This window comes from Lissotriton vulgaris, chromosome 9, assembly GCF_964263255.1.
Source record: "Lissotriton vulgaris chromosome 9, aLisVul1.2, whole genome shotgun sequence".
Lineage (NCBI taxonomy): Eukaryota > Metazoa > Chordata > Amphibia > Caudata > Salamandridae > Lissotriton > Lissotriton vulgaris.
The window spans coordinates 478,542,137-478,566,505 of record NC_141697.1 but is presented as its reverse complement, the minus strand read 5'-3'; the positions used below and the strand labels follow the sequence as shown (position 1 = coordinate 478,566,505).

At 44.2% G+C, this 24,369-nt stretch overlaps 1 protein-coding gene across 1 annotated transcript in view; it reads left to right on the top strand.

Moving 5' to 3' along the window:
- SYNE2 (spectrin repeat containing nuclear envelope protein 2) overlaps nucleotides 1-24,369 on the top strand; it is a 1,750,628-nt gene that overhangs the window by 325,917 nt on the left and 1,400,342 nt on the right. The window contains exons 27-28 of the mRNA XM_086937933.1: nucleotides 21,742-21,865; nucleotides 22,278-22,435. Coding sequence (XP_086794059.1) covers nucleotides 21,742-21,865; nucleotides 22,278-22,435 — 282 coding nt within the window. The remainder of the gene's footprint in view (nucleotides 1-21,741; nucleotides 21,866-22,277; nucleotides 22,436-24,369) is intronic.

Sequence of the window (24,369 nt, the reverse complement as noted above, 5' to 3'; positions counted from 1 at the left end):
ATAAACACGTTAGAGTGTCTATTTGAATTTGAATAGAATGGTGAATAACAAGCAGAAGCTTGAACTGCTTTATTGTATACAAATTCAGCTGTCCATATCAGACCTGGCCATTCTCCTTCCTGATCTGGTAGATACAATCACAAGTATTGTTCTAAAACTTGATTGACTCTCTTAGTTTGTCCATCAGTTTCTGGATGGTAGCTGGTGGAGCACCTAGAGTCAACTCCAAGTCTTTTCATAAACGCCCTCCATAAATGAGATATAAATTGTGTGCCCAGATCTAAAATCGCGACCACAGAAATTCCATGAACTTTTACAACATGGAAACTATCCAGTTGTGCTAATTGCTTAGCATCTGGGATGTTTTTTAAGGGAATTACATGACTCATTTTAGTAAATGCATCCACATTAATCAAAAGAGTGTTGTATCCTTGACTGGAGGGTAAATCTACTATAAGATCCAAGTTACTGTGTGCCATGGATAAGGGCTATAGGAAGAAGTTGTAGTTGCCCTTAAAGTGCTTGTCTTCTGACCTTATCCTTTGCACACTTTTCACAATTTGCTATATATTGACTTATTTAGGAGTTCATGGCTGGTCACCAGTAATGTCTTTTCACAAGATTTGTAGTCTTTAACAAACAGTTATGACCTACCAACAGATCATCGTGATATGTCTGAAAGGCAATTTCTCACGATTCTTCAGTGGGTAAATAAATAGCTCCCTTGAAAAAAGGAAGATTTTCTCTCAGCTCTCTTTCTGGATTTTTTTAGCCCATTTCTTCATTTCCCCTAAGGGTTTAACCATGAAATATTGAGTAGTGCAGGTACATTTCTCTGTGGGAATGACTGTAATCTCTTTTTGCTTTGTTAATTCACTCTTGGTGTTTAGTTTAAAAAGTTTGTCTGACTTCCCATTTGCTGAACCTGGAATATTGGAGATGACAAAATTTAAATTGGCAAATGATAACGACTATCTCAATTGTCTTGGGGTCAGAGTTTGAGATCATTTTAGAAATTACAGGTTCCTATGATCAGTAAACATGGTAACCACATATCGAGCTCCCAATAAATAGTATCTCAATTTTTTTAATGCATCCTATACTGTCAATAGTTCTTTGTCAGCAGTAGAGTGGTTAGCTTTAGTAGGAGTCAACATCCTTGAGCAAAATGCTATTGGGTGAAGTTTTGCGATATTCTTATGTTGCTGAGACAGGATGCTCTCAATAGCAAAACCGATGCATCGACCTCTACATAAAATGGTTGTTCAGGATTTGGGTGCAACAAAATTGGTGCAGTAGTGAATACCTTTTGAAGAATTTAAATGCTTCTTCCACCTCATTAGGCCAATTGACTACATTGTATTTTAATAGATGGGTTATAGTCACAATCTTTATGTAAAATGTAATTATGAAACATTGATAAAAATTGGCAAAGCCAATGAAGTTCTGCACTTCTTTTATGTTGCTGGGAGAAAGACAATCTTGAATTGCTTGAGCCTTGGCTGAATCCATGGATATTCCTCTGGAAGAAAGGATGAATCCAAGAAATTCAAATTCCTCCTCATGAAAAGCACACTTTTTAATCATGAAATATAGATTATTCTCCTCCAATCTTTTAGGTATGGCTTTCAAATGCTGGACATGCTCTTCCAAGTTTTTGGGGAATATCAATATGTCATTGGTATATAACAGCACAATCTGATCTAAAATTATTCTATAATATAATTGATGAAGTGCTGAAAAGGCACTGGGATGCTGCATAATACATAGGGTATTACTTAAACAACAATTTGTTACACCACTCCTTATTGTAACAGCTACAATAACCTCACATGATTGAGAACAACATCAATTCAGCAGGTGTGTTTTGACTTTTCTTTATTCGTGATCTCTTCTTCACAACAAGTAAAACCGTAGCCAGAGCGTTTCGTACTCTCGGACTTCTTCATGGCAAAAGGTGTGTTGGCCTTCTATTCTGTGTACTCTCACCGATGTTCAATCTGCTTTCTTAAAGTGGTATTGGTAAAAACCTGATCAATATAAAAACTCTTCCTACGTCAAGGTGTTAAAGGCTGCATACATTTTCGGGTAAGCAATCTTCTAGTTTGATTCAACCTCCAGCCTAGATATGGCATGACAATGGGTGTTATCCTATTCCGCAACTTCCAAAGAAGGGGTGTGTGGCTCACCTAGTGTCCGTAGATCAACAGATGAAAAGTGAAAACAAACCTGCTGAATTGATGTTGTTCTTATTCATGTGATATTACTTGAGATGTTACAATAAGTAGTGCTGGACCAAATTGTTGTTTTGCTATTGTGGGGTTTTCTAATCCTAAAAGGCTTAGGGGTATTGAGCCTCAGGTGCCATGCACTAAAGTTTAATTTTTTACCTTACTATTGTGATAAGTGCAGCACTAATTGCCCCATACCCAGTATATCTGTTGTCTTCCCTAATATAGGGTATTACTTGGTATTTATAAAGCCCACATTTGGTACAGAAGGCTATTTTCCATTCATCCCCTTCAGCCACTTGAATAACCAGAGTTTAACCCAGCGGGTTAACCTTGAGGAGCGCGCCTAAACCGGAAACTGCGGCCTCCTAAAGAGAAGCCAAAAATATCCCTACTTTGCTCAGCAATCTGAATACTGAAGAAAGCTTTCTTCAGATCAATAACAGAAAACTAAGCAGCTGAGGCAGGGATCTTAGTCAATAAAGCACTAATATCCGGGACAACAGGCAACGGTGGCACAACGATCTTATTGACCTCTCGAAGGTAGATCACAAACCAATACACAGGTGGCTGAGAATAGTCAGTACGCTTAAGGACAGGCAGAACAGGACTATTACACACATTACCTCTTGTTTCTTCAACCAAACCTTTCTCAACCAAATCATAGATAATCGCTAAAAGAGCTCTTTCGCCATCACTGGAAATTTTGTACTGAGGAATGCGAGGTAATTTAGCATTCGACTTAAGGGTAACAACGTAGGGTGGAATCTGCAAGAGACCATTATCATTGGGACCTGTAGCCCAAAGTGTATCAGGGAGAGAACGCAGTTCCAGTGGAAGGCGATCCTTAGACAGATACATCGGGGAAATCACTTTCTTACCCCCCGTAAGATGTACTCCCGAAGGAGAACAATGTAATGTTGCATGCAATCTTTTCAACAAGTCCAAACCCAACAGATTCTCGCCACAGCCAGTCGCTAGAATAAGGGGAGCCTCTAATTCACAGGGACCAATAGAAAGGGGCAAAGGACAAGAAACCGGGTTATGAACTGGGGCGCCAGAAAATCCTACTGAAACATTGGTCAAGCCAGACAAAGGTGCGCCAGGGAGTTTAGAGTTCATGATAGAACTCTTTGCTGCACCTGTATCCAAAAGAAAAGGTTCTGCCACACCTGACGTAATCACTTCAACATAAGGTCCACTCTGGTCTACTGGAACTGACACTACTACTTCCCTTTGTCCATTGCTGTCCTAACTATCATTAAAACCAGCACTCTCACTTCCAACATAATAATCATCAGTGTACTACTAAGCGGACTGGACGGTCGGAACATTCTGTTGGTCAAAATAATTCATAGAATTCAGAGGGGAAAAGGAACGTTCATTCTGGGGAAACATACCACGTCCCCTACCCCTAGGTACTTGTTGAAAACCACCACGCCCTCTCAGACCAGACATACCATTCGCACGCTGTAGCAAGATCGGGCAACTATTCTTGAAGTGACCTTCTTCTTTACAATAAGCACCCTGATTAGGGCCAAGCGGGAGTCGCGAAGCAAAAGACTCAGGTTTATGCAATAGTTTCTGAAACTGTGGGGGTTGCTGAAACTGGGAATGTTGCTGAAACTGACGCTGATTAGGGCGAGGTGGATAGGCCTGCTGCAGAAGAACTTTCGTTTTTAATTCTCTAGTCTTCTTCTCTACTTTATCCTTCTCATCTTTATCTCTATTCTCATAGTATTGTGCAGTAGCCAATATCTGAGCCGAAGAAGAAACAGCCCATGAACTCTCAGAGTCCTTTAACTTATTAGAAAGTTCAGGAAGTAAATTAAAAACAAACTTATCTACAAACAACCTCTGACCACCTTCTGTACTCATGTCCTGACAACTATGATCAATGAATGTTTCCTCAAACCTAGTGAAGAAATCAGACACACTCTTGTCTTTCTTTTGTTTGCATGCTGCTAACTTGTCCCAATTCACCCTCAGAGGAGGCATCATAGTTTTCATTAAATTAATAATCCTACCAGGTAGTTCTGCAACTAAGGGTTCAGGTTTGGCACCTCCTACCTGCCGACCATCTGCAGCAGTAATATTAACCCACATATCTCCTAACTCTGGTACGTGATCCTCGTGACGGATCTTCGCCCACAAGGGTTGAGGAACTACATTACCCATCAACATATCTATGTCAGCTAAATTCATAACACACGCATCAACTGTCTGAGACAACTCCTTGTAATAACCAGCAGGATTTTTATGGGGGTCAGGCAAGGTCTGCTTAAGAGCCAAGACCTCAGCTCTCTTCAAAGGGACATGCACCCACACTCGCTGAAAATGAGCTGGTGCAGCCGCAATACCATGAGCGGCATCAGCCACAACTGCCTCTCTCCATACAAGGGGAACCTCTCTCATAGGATACTGCTTCACTTTTCTCCTAACAGAAGGGTCAGTTTCGAACAATGACTGAGGTGGAAGTCTAGACCTAAAAGTGAGTAGTGTCTCTACTGCTTCCTCAACATCGGAACCCACTATCGTCCCTTTAGCAAATTCAGACTGAACATTAAGCAATTCCAGTGGAAGGGACCCAACTCATTATCTTCCCACTCCTGACGAAGGAAGGTACACATGACATCAAAAACATACCTTTGTTTTGGTGCCTCCCACTGTAGGAAGATATCCATAACCACTTTTGGCTTGTACTTGGAGGTATTCGAAACCCATCTACGAGCAAGGAGATCTAACACAGCCCGCTCTTCGAGACCAGGGAGCTGACTACGTCTCTGCTTACGTTCAGAAACAGGGGTCATATTCAGTGACCCAAAGAAAGGAGACAAAAGACTAGTGACAGTCTCAGTCATTCGTTGCCGAGCAGAAGGAGAAGAAGTTGACATGAGGACAGGAGACAAAGTGTTTTGAGGTGACAGAGACGTAGGGACAGAAATAAGAGACGTCGAAGATAAAGGAGTGTAAGGCAAAGGAGTTTGAGACAAGGCTGGTGGCAAGGCTGGCGGCCCTGGAGGGGGCTGCGCCGGGGTAGGAAGAACCACCTGTGAAGCAACGGGTGGCTGAACAACAACAGGGGGTTGAACGACAGCAAGGGGTGCAACAACTGGAGGTAACGGAGGTGCAGTAGCACCCTGCACATAAGGGGGTGGTAATCTCAGTAAAAGTGACATCAAAGGATCCTTTTCAGGGTCTTCAGTCACATTTGAAAGGGGAGGTGGCAAAGCCGGGTAACATTTGTCAATGGCCATGCAATGGTGTCTATCTGACACTTCAATCCCACAATCTTCTTCATCTTCTTTAAACTGCCTAGCAGCTTGCATTACCGATATATTCCTTTCCTTCCTATCTCTCTTAGCTTGCTTAATTTCTCGCCATTTGGCTTCCTTACGCCAAAGGCCGAAAGAGTCAAACATCGCCGGCCGGGCTTTCTTCTTAAATAGCGCAACTTCTAGGTTATCTAAAACATCTGATTCAAAACTACCATGTTGGGGCCATCGTAAAACACCATCTTTCCTTGTATAACGGACCCATACTTCATTAAAGGTAATGGGACCCACACTATGCTTTGAATAGAGCTCATAAGTTGGAGTTCCAACCGGAGGTATCGGTCACGAGTCCTCCAATCGGGAATTCCTATTACAACTGCAACAAAACCATTTCCTAAATTTGCTAAAACCAGGGATCTTTTAGCTACTAGTCTTGCTTCAAACTTCAAGGGGTTATCAAAAAATGATACACTCGCAAATATACGAACCCCTCGGCTTCGACTATTGCAATGGCCGAATCCAAATCAAGAAACAAAACAAAGTTGTGGGAGCGACCCACTTATACTTAACCAAAATGTCTGTCACGCCACCAGAAGACCGTCTAACGTCTCGCCTTACAAATCATCACAAGAGGGTCCAAGACAGGGTGACAGTCAGGGCAGCAGTCCTTCGCAGCCGTCGGAAAGGGGAAGCCTCGCAGAAAAAAAACCTTCGGTCCACGTCGACATGCAGGGGTCGATGAAGTGGCAGCTGTCCTCCAGAATTTCCTCCCGGGGCTCCTCACAATCTTCGGGGCTTGGACCAGTAGCGCTGAAGTCGCCCCACATTGGGCGCCAGTTGAAGAACCGGGGTTTAACCCAGCGGCGTCAGGGGCACGCCTAATATCTTCGAGTTCACCTGTCTTGGTATACAGACACACGGAATACTTCTGGATGGTGTCAGAGACCAAGTTTATTAGCTGCAGCTAGTAACAGTGATCCTAGAAATACATCACGGTGTAAATTCTCAGGAGACTGCTCATTTTACTAAGGCGAGACGTCTCCTTTTATACCCAATTTTCACATTATAAATGTACACCCACTGCACATAATTCTAACCAATAAGGTACATTTTCAAACAAAGTATCACGTAACAAAAACTCAATTTACAGTATCCCATCCCAAAAGTTAATTATTAGGAATGTCCCAAATTCAATCTCCACAAGCCGGACAAACCTATAATTGAAAGCGTAACCCATGTAATGAAGAAACATAAAAAAAGAAACAGTAACAGATGCTGAACAAGATAAGGCATGTGCAAGGAAACTAAAAGTTAACGATGTCCCGAACATTGATTGGCAATCTCAGACAAAGATCGATCAGGGAAACTGGCTTTGCGAGGTCAGTTTCAGGTGAAGAGGTCAGTTTCTTACAAGCCATTTCAGAGTCAAAAAGAAACCTAGTTAATGTATACATGAACTAAGAAGGCCAGGCCACTTTATTCGCTAGGCTACCTTCACAGGCCTACGTGAGGGCAACACAAAATGGTGGCACAGAACAAAATGGAGTCAGACTCGAGAATTACAAAACCTCACACTCTAATTAAATGATAGGCCCCTTGAAGATCCAATTTACTATAGAGTTTTGCCTCTTCAACCTGGTCCAGAAGTACTATAGTAAGTGGTATGGGATATTGGTTCTTTATGGTCACTTGGTTTAAAGCTCTGTAATCAATACATGATTTGGTCTTTCCGAAGAATAGGGGTGTAGAGACCAGCGATTGCCTAGGACGAAAGAATCCATTTGTAAGATATTGCTCTATATATTTATTAAGATATTGGTTTTCCACTTCCATTACCTAAACCCACAAACTACCCCTGTACCCCATAACCCAAAACTATATCTGAACCCTTAAAATACCCAAACACCCCAAAACATATATTCAGTACCCCAAAACATGTACCCCTATACCCATACTTACCTTATCCAAACATTAAAAAAAATGCTTTTACCATTCATGCATGTATGCGTGGTAAAAGCAAATAAAATGTAATGCCATGCATTATAATGGCATTGCGGAGTCATGGCACTTTCGTAATGAAAGTATGCGGAGTGATGGTATGCGGAAAGAAAGTTGCGGAATAGTGGGTGTTTACCCTCTCCCGGTAAGTACATTGGTGGCAAGGCCGCCCACATCTCCAGCAACATACTCATATTTTTTCACCACCCATTTGAAAAATGCACAGGTAGCGTGCCCTGCATTGCATTTTGCAATGCAGGGCACGCAACGAAATTCGTTTTTTAAATTTATTGTTTACTTACCTGCAATCATCCATATTCCGGTGTTTACCACCCCCCACCCTGCCCCTCCACCGTCCCGCCTGCCTGCCCCACGGAACTCCCTCTACGGGCCGCGGCTTCAGCCATATACTGTGAAGGTAACAATTGAGACGTATATCATACATAACTCTATTATTCAGGCTTGTGCTCCATATTTAACGCACTGTTCCATGTTTAAAACAGTGTTTAGAAAGCTTAAATAACCATAATGTATCATGTTAACATATCATGTGGTATGACAAATTTGTGAATGACAAAACTGTTGTTGATGAAAAATTCATTTTTGATTAAATCATCACTGCTATGCCCCACTCCAAACCAAAAAATCCTCCTGTACTGTCTCCCGTTGCTTACTCCTGTTGTTGACTTAAAAGTGCAGGGGACTATTTTGTTCTCAGGAGGCCCCTACGATCGCTGCTGAATACCAAGGCTGCCTAAATTCTTGCGTTCGAGGCATGTGGGCTGCTGAATTCATATCTGTGCATAGATCGCCGCCTAGTGTTGGGTCCGGATGATTGCACATTGTTGTCCTGGAAGAGTCTTCGAAGTATCACGAGATAGGTGGCTCCTCCCCTGGACTACAGTGCGCATGGGCATCGCCTCCATCCCCAGATTGTTTTTTTCCGCCATTGGGTTCGGATGTGTTTCGGTTCCCTCTGTCCGAATCGATAGTTTAAAACTTTTCTAACTCGAGACCAAAAGGTCTTTAGGCTGAGCGTCGGTATCGTTTCGTTCGGGGTTTTGTCTGTTCTCAGCTCCGAACTCTTGCTACCCATCCGCGTGCTCTCGGCGCGGACGGGCCTACTCTACCGCTCCAGACATGGAGCGAACTCCGTTCAAGAGGTGCCCGGTGTGCACCTCCAAGTATTCACACCTTGATGTGCACCCTGTGTGCAACAAATGTTTGTCACCGGACCATGACGAGGCCAGATGTATGGCCTGCTCGAAGTTCCGGTGCAAGAAGACGCTCAAGATTCGTCGGGCCGCTAGACTCCAGGCCCAGTTAGCGGCACCCCCGGCGCCCCCGCCAGACAACATCTTTGAGGAATTTGTTGAAGACGACGACGCCATACAGGTTTCGGACTTTAGCCCCGCGTCCGAGGGAGATGCCTACGACGCGGGTGATGAGGACTTTGACGAAGCCGGCGACGAGGTAGGGGACGACGATGGGGCCATTGCCACCGTGGGGGATAGCTCGGAGGAAGAGCATCCCCAAACTGACTCAGGGGTCGACCCCCTTCATGCGGCCCGGGTCGAGGGATCGCCTTCGGGCCTTACCCGAGACCTTGTTACTAGTCCAGCAGCCCCGCCTCCGGGCCCGGTCACGGACATTTCTGATGCGCCACTCCCGTTAACAAAAACGAAAGTGAAGCCATTGGGATCCACTCCCCCGGTTTCGAAACCGAAAGTGAAAGCTGCGCTGGTGCAGAAGGCTCTAGAGGTGTCAACTTCCAAGAAACTCAAAATGGCCGACTTGAAGAGCCACGCCAAAATGGCCGACCCGCAACCCTCGGGGTCGACGCCGAAGGCGAAGACGACCGACGCGGCCGCGTCGGCGCCGAAGATGGTCGAGGTCGATGACCCGAAGAAGGCTCAGAAGAAGCGTCAAGCCGATTCCGCAGCCCTGGCTTCGCCGGCTCCGGCCGTCGGGGACAAGGAACGCGATGTGTCGGCTCCGAAGACGGTGCCTTTCGCCGACCCGACTCCCGACTCGGGGAGATCGCTCGAGCCAGTCAAGCCCTCTACAGCCTTGACGAAAAAGGTCGCAGAATCCCTGCAACGGATTCGGAAGGACGCTGTGGTCCCCGAACCAGGAGATGTGGCGCCGAAGCACACACCAAAGCCAGCGAAGGCGCAGACGCCTATCCGCTTTACCCTGCCACCGAAGTCGACGCCGAAGGCTTTCGCTCCGAAGCATGGGGCAGGCGTGCCCTCGAAGGAGGTATCGACGCCCAAAGCGTCATTAGTGGTGTCGAAGCCTCGGCTCCAGCCACTTGCAGAGGAAGAGCGTCGAGAGTTCATCATCGACGCCAATACTGGGAAACTGTCTCTCCTCAAAAGGAAAATCACCGCGGAGCCGGTGTTGGAACATTTTCGGATTCCTCTCAAGAATAAGAAAGATTCTGCTTGTGCTTCGGCCCCGATGGAGCCTACGTCTCCACAAGCCTTAGGACACTCGCCAACGCGTTCCACTGCAGGGGATGCTGACGATGAAGACGTCGAGTACAACTATCCGGCGTACTCGGATCCGGAGGAGGAACATGAACCTTGGTCTACCGGAGCCGACCCAGATGACCCGCAGTCGGGTCAGGAACCGCAGCTTTTTGCGGCAAAGACCTCACCGACGGAGGACTCGGCAGCCTTCAACGCTTTGATTGAAAGAGCTGCAGTTAACCATGATGTCGAGTTGCACTCAGATCCTGTGGATGTGGACTTTTTGTTTGACACTTTCTCAGTGGCTGAGAAGTCAGTCAAAACATTGCCAATGCTCAAGGGAGTGCTGAAGCACGCGACGGAGGTCTTCAAGGAGCCCACTCGGGCGCGTGTCATCAATCCTCGCATTGATAAAAAGTATAAGGCAGCGCCCTCGGATCCAACATACATCAAGGGACACTTGCCACTGGACTCTTTGGTTGTATCCAACGCACGGAAGAGGGCGAACTCTCAGACCACTGTTGACGCTCCTCCCCCAGACAAAGAGTCTAAAATATTTGAGGCCTCAGGGAAACGGATTGCTGCACAGGCAGCTAATATTTGGTGAATCTCAAACACACAGGCCCTACTTGCACGCTATGATAGGGCTCATTATGACACCTTAGAGTCACTGCTGCAACACTTGCCTGACCAGTACAAGGAGGCAGGGGAAATGTTAATTCAGGAGGGGAAGCTCATCACAAACGCTTCCATCAAATGTGCGCTAGACGTGGCTGATACAGCCTCCAGGGCCATCAACACTAGCGTGTTGTTAAGAAGACATGCATGGCTTAGGATATCGGGTTTCAAACCGGATATACAAACAACTATCCTGAACCAAACAGTTAATCCTGACCACCTGTTCGGCCCAGAGGTGGATGCGACACTGGAAAAGATGAAAAAAGATACAGACACTGCCAAATCTATGGGGGCCCTCCAGTCTCAGCAGTTTCGGAGTGGTTCCTTTCGCCGCTCCAATTCCAGAGGCACCTCAAGGGGTCAGGCATCGCAGTCCACACAGTATTATAAAAGTAATACCCAAATCTCATACACCAACAAAGGTAGAGGTGGCTACAGAGGCAACAACGTCAAGGGCAGGGGACTTGGAAACAACAGCTCCAGGTCCACCACCGCCAACATGCAGTGACGTCTTGTCACTGCCCCCCGACCATACAACACCGGTCGGGGGGAGACTCCAGCAGTTCCTGCCCGCGTGGAAATCCATCACCACGTACAGGTGGGTCAAGTCTCTTATCCAGTACGGTTACTGTCTGGAACTTACTTCCACTCCACCAAACATACCCCCAAGAAGCCGTCCTATGTCCGGTGAGCACTTGCACTTGTTGCAGCAGGAAGTTCAAGTCATGCTGCAAAAAGGGGCAATAGAGCTCGTTCCATTGCAAGAAAGGGGAACAGGGGTTTACTCCCTGTATTTTCTAATCCCCAAAAAGGACGGATCCCTCAGGCCCATCCTGGACCTCAGGCCCCTCAACTGGTACATTCTCTCGGAGCACTTCCATATGCTCACGTTACAGCAGGTGCTCCCTCTGCTTCAACAGGGGGACTTCCTGGCTACGCTGGATCTGAAGGATGCATATTTTCATATTCCCCTGCATCCTTCGCACAGGAAGTATCTCAGATTCACGATTCAAGACCAGCATTACCAGTTCAGGGTTCTGCCGTTCGGGGTCACCACGGCGCCAAGGGTCTTTACAAAGTGCCTGGCGACTGTGGCGGCGCATCTACGACGCCAAAACGTCCACGTCTACCCTTACCTGGACGACTGGCTCATTCAGGCAAAAACGGAACAGCACTGCGCCGACCACGTGTCCCGCACCATTCATCTCCTGCACGATCTGGGATTCTCGAAATCCCATCTCCAGCCCGCCCATGTACGACAGTATCTGGGCGCGACAATAAACACTCTGGCAGCCACTGCGCAGCCAAATTCAGTGAGAATCGCCAGTATCCAAACGCTGATCCAACGATTCAGACCTCAACACTCGCTTCCAGCGAAAGTGTTCATGCAGTTGATAGGCATGATGGCCTCCTGCATCTCCATTGTCCCGCACGCGAGACTACATATGCGTCCGCTTCAGGAGTGCCTAGCACGTCAGTGGACTCAGGCTCATGGGCAACTGACAGACCTAGTGTTGGTGAGCGGTCGGGCATACAACTCTCTGCATTGGTGGAATCCACAAAACCTTTGCAAGGGCCGACCATTCCAAGAGCCTGTGCCACAGATTATCCTGACGACGGACGCTTCTCTCCAGGGATGGGGAGCGCATGTACTCCACTACACAGTGCAGGGACTATGGACACTACAGCAAAGGAAGATGCACATCAATGTGTTGGAACTGATGGCAATCTTCATGGCCTTGAAGGCGTTCAAAGTACATCTGTGCAACAAGGTCGTGTTGATCCGGACGGACAACATGACAGCCATGTACTACATTCAGAAGCAGGGAGGCACACACTCTCCGCAGCTGTCTCATCTGGCTCAGAGCATGTGGAAGTGGGCCATTCAGAGGAACATCTTCCTCATGGCAGAGCATCTCCCGGGCAAGGACAACCAGATGGCGGACCTGCTCAGCAGGCACAGCCATCAAAATGCACGAGTGGGAGATACATCCATCAGTACTCCAACCGTACTTCCAAAGGTGGGGTCATCCAGAGATAGACCTGTTCGCCACAAAGGAGAACGCAAAATGCCAAAGCTTCGCCGCCAGGTTCCCACACCCGCAATCACAGGGCAATGCGATGTGGATGAACTGGTCAGGCAGATTTGCGTACGCTTTTCCCCCTGCACCTCTGATACCGCTGGTGGCACGCAAGCTCAGGCAGCACTCGATGACTCTCATCCTGGTTGCTCCAACGTGGGCTCGCCAACCGTGGTACACCACGTTTCTGGAACTCTCCGTGGTACCGCATCAAAGGCTTCATCTCACTCCCAGCCTTCTGACGCAGAGCCATGGCGACATTCAGCACCCAGATCCGCAACAGCTCAACCTGGCGATCTGGCTCCTGAAGTCCTAGAGTTTGGCTACCTCAATCTTCCTCCCGATTGCATGAACATCATTCGGGAGGCAAGGAAGCCCACTACTAGAGCTTGTTATGCGGCTAAATGGAAGAGGTTTGTCATTTACTGTGTTAACCACGATATTGACTCGCTCGATGCTTCCATTCAAAACATCATTTGTTACCTGTTCCACCTGTATCAATGCAATTTGGCGTACTCTTCCATCCGCATTCACCTGTCTGCTATGGCAGCATACCTCCAGAATAGGCAACACCTGTCACTTTTTAAGGTCCCTGCTATCAAGGCTTTTCTGGAAGGACTCAAGAGAGTCATTCCACCAAGGACCCCACCAGCTCCAGAATGGAACCTCAATGTGGTTCTTACAAGGCTGATGGGTCCTCCCTTCGAGCCACTGCACTCTTGTGAGCTTCAGTTTCTGACTTGGAAGGTTGCTTTCTTAGTAGCAATTACATCGCTACGGAGGGTTAGCGAGTTGCAGGCGCTCACCATCCAAGAACCTTTCTTCCAAGTACATGCTAACAGGGTTGTGCTCCGCACTAACCCTAAATTCTTACCCAAGGTTGTATCTCAATTCCATATGAACCAGACAATTGAGTTGCCGGTGTTTTTCCAAAACCCAGAGACGCTGGCGGAGCGGATGCTCCACACCCTTGACGTTAAAAGAGCCTTGATGTACTACGTGGACAGGACAAAAGATTTTCGCAAAACCAAGCAACTTTTCGTTGCTTTTGCCACACACCACAAGGGAAACGCTATCTCCAAAGCTGGGATCGCTAGGTGGATCGTGAAATGCATTCAAATCTGTTACGCTAAAGCTAAACGCACTCTCACTATCCCACCAAGGGCCCACTCCACCAGGAAGTTGGGGGCCTCTATGGCTTTCCTAGATAACATTCCCTTAGAAGATATTTGTAGAGCAGCCACATGGTCTACCACACATACTTTCACTAAACATTACTGTGTAGACGTGCACTCCAAACAGCAGGCAGCTGTTGGTCAGGCTGTTCTCAAAACACTTTTTCAGACTGCTGCAGCTGGCACGGGCGGCCGCCGCTAATGGAGGGACTGCTATGTATTCTATGCACAGATATGAATTCAGCAGCCCACATGCCTCGAACTGCAAATGCTACTTACCAGTATGCATCTGTTATTGGCATGTAGGGCTGCTGACATTCATATCGCCCACCCTCCTCCCCGGCGCCTGTAGCAGCTGCAGTATTCATATATATATATGCTCATAGCATGGTCATCACTCACATACTTCACTCCATCTCTGCCAATGGCTAAAAACAATCTGGGGATGGAGGCGATGCCCATGCGCACTGTAGTCCAGGAGAGGAGCCACCTATCTCGTGATACTTCGAAGACTCTTCCAGGACAACAATGTGCAATCATCCGGACCCAACACTAGGCGGCGATCTATGCACAGATATGAATGTCAGCAGCCCTACATGCCAAGAACAGATGCATACTGGTAAGTAGCATTTGCATTCTTTCTTCTACTACCCAACACTCCTTGCCTTTTTCGCTCACGTTTGCACCCCTGCTTTATCCCTTTGTCATTGTTATCCCTTCTTTCTCTTCACCCATTTTCTCCCTTTTCTGACCTGCTCTCTCTTCCTCCAAGTAAAAAGCTGATGATAAAAAATAAATGTTGGTCCCCAAAAATGAGTGTTGATGCCCACAACCTGCAGCCTCCTGCACTAATGTACTGCTTTTTCTGCTCCACATTCTTCTTTTCATTGTGCATGTAGAAACACCTCACGCCCTGCAATTGAACTGAAATCTCACCCCCACTCTATCTACAGATGCAGCTGGCCAGAACACTCAAAAGTCTGCCTTTCACTTTTGATATTCGAGATAAAAGGGACATTTGTAGTGCATTAGCCCTTGTTGTATTAGTGTGTGGATCTGCTTCGAATACAGCATTGAGCAATGCATTGAAAGTCACTATTCTAAAAGAACAATTGAAACAGAAATAGGACTTATGTTACGGTACACCTTGCTTTAATGGTGTATTGACAAACATCTTTATACAACATAGCGTCTGACTGTGTGACTCTTTTTATGTCTGAAACTATCTCTAAAAAGGGACGTGCATTGTTCCACTCAATAGCTTTGCTGGCAAAGGCAAATATTTTCGCCATAATTGCATTTTTGAATTCTCTTCCATAGTTTGTTATTTATTTATTTAATTGCTTTTATAGTGATGACTTATGCCCGGTAGCCTTTTTGCATCTCTAAATGTACCTTTCATTGTGACAGTTTATTATGATTTTTTTGACTCTGAAAGTCCATTAAACAACATATTCCCCAAGTCAATTGCCCAGTCAGTTCTTATCACAACATGCATTCTTTGACATTTATATTGATTCATAGTTACCTGATCTTCAGTACTCCAAAAAAAACATGCATATACTTGACTAAAGACATTCCAGGGGTGTACATCCCTTGTGACACCATAGGCTGTAAATTATGTCATGAAAAACTAGAAACCTATTATCTGACCACTATTCCAAAACTCTCATCTGGACAGAGGTATACGGACAGCCCACCTTTGATCATCACCTTCCTTCTTGTTCTTATTTAAAATGAAATAAGGTAGAGAGGGAGGAAGTAGAAACAAGAATAAGGGCAGTTGCTAGACTAGAACACAAACTTAGTAGCGCAATCAGGGCAAATCAGGATATTGTTAGTATAACTTATGAGCTTGCTATGGCTAAGGTGGCGATTGGGGAGCTATTTGCGTCTAAGGCAGCAGGGAAGTATCTAGCATGGAGAAAGGATCAATATGAGTATAGTGAGCAGATAGGGCGCATGCTAGCTGTTCGAACAAGGCAGGCTGCTACTAAGGGGGATATCTCTGAGATTAGGACTGAGAACGGAAGGGTCGCAACAACACCCGAGAGTATGTGTTCTAGCTTTCGGGACTACTACCAGAAGCTATATGAAGCTGACTATATGGCACCTAGCGTGGATATAGATAGTTATCTTGGGAGTGTCAGGCTAGAGAAACTCACAACAGAGGACAGGGGAACGTTGGAGATGGCATTTAAGAAAACAGAAATACAGAGGGCAATCTGTGACTTACCATCTGGTAAAGCTGTAGGCCCAGACTCTATACCCTTGGAGTTTTATAAAACATTTTTAACCGAGATAGAAGAAGAACTATATGAGTTGGCTGGAAATATACAAAATGGCGCGATACCTCCGGAGTCATGGGGAGAGGCAACTATGATAGTCTTTCTGAAAAAAGATAAGCCCGCAACCAATCCTGGGTCTTATAGGCCGATAAGCCTAATGAACAGCGATGTGAAAATCTACTCAAAAGATGCTGGCAAATAGGCTAGGAGCAGTAATTGGTAAGATCGTCTCTCCATGGCAGCACGGGTTTATCCCCGGGAGAGGAACAGCGGAGCATGTCAGAAGAGTGTTCACGCTATTTGATGGCACGGCATCCTCACGAGACCCTATGGCGCTGATCCTTTTAGATGCTGAGAAGGCATTTGATAGGGTCTCGTGGGGATTCTTTTGGGCGTCAGGACATGTTTGAAGGAGCACGGTAATACAGCAGGCCTTTAGCCAGCCTTACGCTGGAGAGTGTGTCTTCTGGTGAAAAAAAGTGTCAGGAGGGCAGCGACCTTTAACCCCGAGGAGGTACTGAAGGGTTTGTAGGCAGTGATCTGGGCTAATGGTCACTGGTGGGCGCAAGCAATGAAGAGGCAGATGAATTTGGCATGATATAGGTAAAACGAGGCTGCGCCTGGGTCGCAGCTGCTGTGCTTTGTTACCCCTAGTAGAGCCCTCGCTGGGTTACGACAAAAGGAACCATTACTAACAGGGGCTTGAAGAACACTCTTAATCTATGTAGCTTGCAACCCATACCCTTCCCTTTACCCATCCTGAATGAGAGGCTGATTATAGACCAGAGGTCAGCACTGACCAAGCATCGGTTGAAGGGCGTGTTAATTGAGCTAACTTGTGAACTACTGTCCATGAGACTGTGGGTGGATCTGCACAGCATGCACCAATCACGGAATCCGTACAACACTTCACACCTCACTGACATGTTGCTAGTAGCACTTTAAAGCACAGCAAAAAAGATGCACTCACAAATACCATTGTTACACCTCCTGTCCCCTGCAGTATTTTATCAAGGCTATGCACCTGAGTTCAGGGAGCACCTTACAATTATAAGCTTGCAAAGTTTTTCTTTTGCGACCTTTTACAATCATGTGGACCGCTTTGCAAATGTACCTACATTATTTTTTAACTTTGCCGCTTTAGTAACACCGCACAACCAACTTTTCAGAGAAAACTATGTGGCTTATGAAGTGAAACTTATCCTGCAAGTCGGGGGGGAAAACTTTGCTCGAGAAGAGAGAAGTGGGAAAACTTGCTACCGCCACAAAGTACAGAAAACTGGACCGGCTAAACTGGGAAAAGGAACAACAAACACCACTTTACACTCAAGACCATCACATGCAGTACTACCTGCTCCGTCATGCGTTTCCCATCACCCGGGAACGAACAATACTATGCATGCTCAGATTTCGGGTCCTTAATTACATTTTTTTAGAAGTGCAGACCGGAAGAGCTTTCGATTCTTGTGCCTTTGGTAAAGGAAACTGAAACTTGGCAAAACACTGGTTCTCCTGATTTATAACCCAGAGCTTGAAAGCGGGAGAAAAAAGACATTTCCAGTCTTTCAAGAGCCCGCGGCATACCAGCAGCTAAGTACAAGGCGCACATTGCAGCTCCAGTCTAGAAAACAGTGCCAGGCCAGCGCTTACCATTTGATCTACTCTGATGAAATATGTTCTGAATCCAGACAGAAAAAGGCAGGTGGTGCAGGTTCCTAGCAGTTCAATACTGCTTGCGCCACCTGCATGATAGCAGGCTTTACGGGACCTGCTCCTCCGATCCGAACCGCCTGGTGCTAGCTCCAGCACACGTGTTGCACAATCAAGTCTGCAGTGAAAGGCAGGTGGCGAGGTAACCAGTTCAGCAATAGCGTCATCATCTTTGCCGTGCCCCGCCCCAGCTGAGCTCAGTTAGGCCAATCAGAGCAGCTGGCTTTAGTGATGGCCGGTAGCGGCTATGAAAAAAGGCTTAAGAAGAATAAATAACATCAACAGGCTACAAAATTGAGATGCGAAGCGCGAGCTACTGATGGGGGTTCGGCGAGCTACCGGTAGCTCGCGATCGACCGGTTGGAGACTCCTGCTCTATATATAGATACATTCATAAGGAGGATAGAGCATAACAGAAACATCTTGCCCATAGCATTAAACAGGCATGAAACTAAAATACTAGGATATGCGGATGACCTCGCCATAACATCAAGTGAACCAGTGTCAGCCATAATAGAAATAGAACAGGAAGTGGCTGCATATGGAAGATTGTCTGGGTACAAATTAAACGCAAACAAGACCCAAGTAGTAATAAATCAGAAAATATCTTTAGATGATCCAAGAGTGGTAGAGACAGCAGTATATTTGGGGGTTCGTATAACCTCAGACCTTACTAAAGTGGTGTCAAAGAATCTAAGCCCCATTATAGATAAGGACAAAATTGATTTTGACAAACTGGACAACCTACACCTAACAACAATCGGTCGCTGCAATGTTATTAAAATGGTGTTTATGCCAAAGGTACTCTACTTATTTAGGACCATACCGCTAATCTTTAACAACAGCTGGTTCAGGGAGCTAGAGAAGGTGACAAATAGATTTATGTGGGCTAAGGGCAAAACACGCCGCAGTCAAAACATTTTGTCACTCCCAAGAGAGAGAGGTGGGCTGGCGCTACCAGACTTTAAGGCATATTATTGGGCAACGGTCCTGCAATACATCAGAGGTATGCTGGGGAGGAGTGTTATAGACAGATGGAGAGGTAGAGATGGTGTCCCAGACTTATATGAACTCGTAGTGAAGAACTCTAATCAATGGTTACTTACATATGAGGAGAGGAGTTATCACAAAAAAGTAAGGTTTAAAACCTTGATGGCCGCAAGGTCAGTCTGGTCTGAGATAAGGAGAAAATTAAAACTAGGGAGAATGAACTATTATACCCCTCTGTATGGGAACCCATCACTGCCGGAGGTATTTCATGACCCAGTTATGAGGGGTTGGGATGCATTAGGGGTCAAAACATTCGGGGACCTTATAGGGGTAACCGGTCTGATCTCTTTTGAGCAGGCACAACGCTTATACAACCTAGGGCGTAGAGACTGCTTTAAGTACTTACAAGTGAGTTCATTTCTGTCAAAGAAACAGGGGGGGGGGACATGAATTTTCAAAGATTTGAACTGTTGGAATGTGTAAGGGATGAAGGGGGATCCTCCATCTCGCAACTATACGAAGAAATCTGTAAATATAAAAAGGATGATTGTGATAGAACTAGGTCTAACAGGAAATGAGGCAGAGAAGTCAATAAAACTGTCAAATACGGTCCTAAGAGTGGCAAATTTACAATCTCAACAATATAAGACTATGTTTGAACTTTATTACACTCCTCATAAAATAGCGCAGTGGGGGGGAAACAGCGGGGGCATCTGTCCGAGATGCCAATCCACGCAAGCAGATACAATTCATATGTTTGCATCATGCCCCTCTCTGGATATATATAAAAAATCTTTGGAGCAATTCTTCGCCGATTCTCTGGGGATGCATCTAACTTTGACAGAGGAAGTTATGATTTTGGGTGTAGTGAGGGAGGGTGTAGATGTTCGCCACCATGAGTTTTTGTATTTAGCAATGACCCTCAGTAGATTATGCATAGCCACACTCTGGAAGGATCCTACCCCCCCCCCCCCCCCGACATTACAGCAATGGATCTCTCGTATACTGGCCATATACATTTTAGAAATGGCCCTGTATGAAAAAAGAGGGAGGGAAAAAAAGAGGCCGGACGGAGGATATGGGCCCCAATAATTGAATGGAAAAGGAGGCTGGGAGAGATTTAAGATGAAATGGGGGGATAGTATGACACAATTAAGACTATATGATATTTCTTAAATGATTGTTTTCTATTGTTTCTGAGATAAAATTTTTCTATTCTTTAACTCACTCTTCCCAGTCTAAAGCTCTTTGTGTTTTTGAAAAATGCTTTATTGGTTTTAAACCTGATGATAATAATAATAATGCTTTCTGAATTGTAAGATTATTTTTTTTGCTGTTTCTGTTTTTCTGGCAATATATTATGAATTTGTAATCCTGAAGTTGATGTAAAATAAAAATATTTAAAAATATTAAAAAAAAAAGAATGAAATCCATCACACTTAAAAAGTGATAACATCCAAACACGGAACAATGTGTAATAATTCAAGGAAAGGATACAACTGTAATCATGGAGGCTCAATGAGTTTCAAAATAATTTTTTTAGAATATAATAGTCTTTAACTGTTTCCGGAAAGCCATATATTTCTGTAACTTACTAACATTAAGGGGGATGTGCTTACATTATTTAATAATAGGTGCGCAAAAGCTTTCCATTCTCATGCTTCAACTGCCAGACAGGTTTGTACAGTTTGATGTTTTTTCAGAAAAATAGGTGTTTAACCATGCACTGTCTGATTGGATGAGCTAGACCATCAAATACAATAATTTCAAGGATGCAGGGGTGTCCAAAGGACACCCTGTTGCACCCCTGAAATATGCATGGGTGCACATGTGGCGCAGCATTTTTCAAGGAATTCGCAACTTACCACCAACTAGAAGTTGGTGGTAATTTGCAATTCCTTAAGTGCATTTTGCTAATTTTTTTTGCTACATACATTGCATTTAAGGAATCGCAAAAATTTGCGATTCCTTAAATGCAATTGCAAAATAAGGAATCACAAAATTTGCGATTCCTTAAATGCAATTGCAGGACTCAGTAGTAGTTGTAAACAGTGCAGCATCACCAGGACCCAAATATAGCTGTTTTTTTACTACTAAACCAGAAGATGGTGTTCATTCATGGAATCAGGCTGATTGCCCTGTTACAGGGAATCTAAAGGGTGATAACATAAAACAGAAAAGGAAAAAAACCTCTTAGCAAATGGGAAGGTAGGCTTCCATTGTTTTGAGACTGAAACAAACTGGTGGTATGGTAGGGGAAGTCCTACTTTATGACCCCTAAGAAGCAGGTGGAGCCGAAGGTAAAAACAGGGTCCAAGTATTTGATTTTACGTTTATTTTAGAGTTAAGTAGTTAAATAAAGTCTGGGTCATGAGGCAAACTGATGCTGTGTAAGGAATGTGATGAGGAAGACTAGGATTCGGAGTAATGAAGCTTACATGTAAGTAATAGGGATACATTTGTGTCCCATGGAGAAATCCTTACTACTACATTCCATGAAATCTGAGGCTTTCACCCCTACACTCGCTCAGTTGAAATGTGGAACACCTGACAAAGCCAGATGTACACTTGAAAGTTTTTGCTGTGTGGAAACAGCACTCAAGTTGTACTGAACTTGTGAGTGTGTGGGTGTTCACTTACTTTTGCAAATAGATCTACCTGTAATGCCCACAACCACATCCTAACCCTTAATATTAAAAAAAGGTAAAAAATGCTCTTTCCTTGAGTAAAATTTCACCAATCCTGATTATAATTTTATAATTATAAGGTGGAACCTTCCGGCATATAACTACAAGCTAGGTGCACAAAATCCTAACAGAAAAATGTTATTTTCTGCCCTAGATGTGATTCACAAAAGCATAACTTCGAGCTTCATTTGAAGAACATCAGAGAAACATTGAGCTCCGATTTTACAGATGAAACACAGACAGTGTCCTATCTTCAAGACAAACTTCAAGAACTGCAGGTAAAGAAATAATCGCGCACAGCATACATTGTATTTACGAAGTCACTACTGAAAACTTTAATGCAAAATAACTCACTAATCTTTGAGTTTATGTGTGAGAGTATATTTAATGTGCATCATGAATTAAGGTCAATACATTCCCATGCAGGTCTAAAATTATTTACTACAGTAGTACTGTTTTACTTACTCCTGCACGCCTTTGTGAATTGTTCCTAAAACATCCATCTACCCAATAGTAAAAGTGCAAAGAGGGAACAGTCCTTTTTATTTGTACTAACTGGCTATGACTATTCCTTGAATATTCACATTTTAAATGTTTGGGGCCAATTTATTTCAAAGTGCCTTTAAGAATAGGGCCATCATTCTGAAGAGTGCTGTTTAAACATATTTCTGCTTGTTTAAAATTTATTAGGACTTTCAGAGTGACGCAGATTCCAGTTGGAAGCATTTTGAATCTAGATCCATTGCGATAGAAAACCTTGTGGAAGACTCTGAAAAGATTTTAATATCTGAAGAACGAAATAGAATCAAGAGAGAATGGAGTGAAGTTGAAATACTTATAAACACCAGGTACTTTTTTATCTCTAAGAATGTTCGTGGATGAATTGAAGCAAGTTGTAACAGGTTCCCATGTAATTACTTTCTTGATCACTTTATTTTAAAGGTCATTATCATTGTTGTAACTTGTACATTTTTTCGCCATACCAGTGATATACTTGGGCTCTGTATTTTACATAGATATGCAAGGAAAAACCATCTTATAGTAAACAAAACTTTGTAGATCTGCTCAAATCAAAGGATCCCTCTACAGGAATTGAGACCTTACTAGACATCCAGCACACTACACTTAGTTTACATTCTTCTGATGGCAGCACCTAAGTTCAGAAAGGTGAGGCAGATAGGTAAGGCTTCGTCAGTGCTAGTCCTGATGGAACCAACTGGACCCATAGTTCAACTGATCCGCTGACATTTAACTGACATTTAGAAGTAAGCTAAACACCGCCCAGTACCCTATTTGAGAAGCCCAAGAAGAAAATAGTGCAGGAATTTGGCCCTAGTACATTCACCATATTTATTATGTTTATTAGTGTCAATAGCCTCTTCAGGTAAATATTGTGATTTATAATAAACTGTAACATATTCGTTTTTAATACATCCTCAATATAAGACAAAAGAACTTCAACTCCTTAATAATTACACCAGTCTTAGATACAAGAAGTATACACCCTTCTTGGGACATAGTATTAACCGGAGACTTTAATAACGCTAACTTAACCCACACACCAGATAAGGATGAAAAACTGATAGCTGACAATGCACACTTGAATGTGCCACCACAATAGCAGCTACCGACACACTGTCCAGATTGCACAGGTCAATCATTAGGTCAATCATGTTTAACCATACACTGTCTGATTGAATGAGATAGACCATCAAATACAATACGAGGTTTGGCAGAAAGACAGGGCTGGCATATAACCACTGTTATGTGCATCCTTTGATATTTTTTGTTTTTCAGTCATGAATGCTTGATTCTGGATTAATAGTAATGCAGAGGACAGCCTGTGTGCAGCGCATTTGCCCCAAAAATAGTCCTGTCAAAGTGGCCCTTTAATCCTGCCACAAACAAATGCTCACTCAGCAAAAAAAGATTCAGATAGTATGAGAAGGCATTGACCACAGCATTCATCAGTGCCCCACTACACATAGCAGTGTAAAGGTAAAAGCTTAATGACTTTTCTGGGATCTTCAGGTGGTGATGGGCAATCAATGGCATCCACAATACATAGTTTTTGCACAAAGTGACATTGTTTACCGAAATAATTATTCCATAGGGGTTATTATAATCGTTCTTTAAGTATCTTGGGTAGGTTGAAAGTTATTATTAGCATTACATATCAGGGGTTACACTGCAGTAGGAAAGGGCAGGCAAGCATTAATGGTGCTCCCTGGTGGAAATTCGGAATGACCAGCCACAAACATTAACTGCACAGCTAGAGCAGCCACCAGGGTTAGTCAGTACAGACTTGATGTTTGTACCATTGGTGAATATTCTGTTTTTCTGGATTGTCTTTCAATGAAATTGTGTGCAGATAAAAATAGTGAGACAACTTACATTAGTCTTGGTTTCTCCTTTATGTTTTGGTTTATGTGGTAGTATTTACTCATTCATCATGCTGTTTTCGAATCCCTTGTAATGCCTCTTTTACCTTTTCATAATAAACCGAAGAAAATGCCAAAACTGATGTATAAATTAAACATACAATTTTGTTCATAAGCTAGAAAAACTCATTCCAACCTACGATATTGCTCATAAATAGCGTTTTATTCAATCAATTCAGAGAAAATTATTTCAAAGGAATTAATGCATTTTATACAGTACTACACCATTATATTATACAACACTCATTCAACTAGTCTTTCATATCACACACATACAAAATCAGACATCCATATGTACATAGCTTAAAGAATTATCACAAGGGAAAAGGAAAGAATTCAGA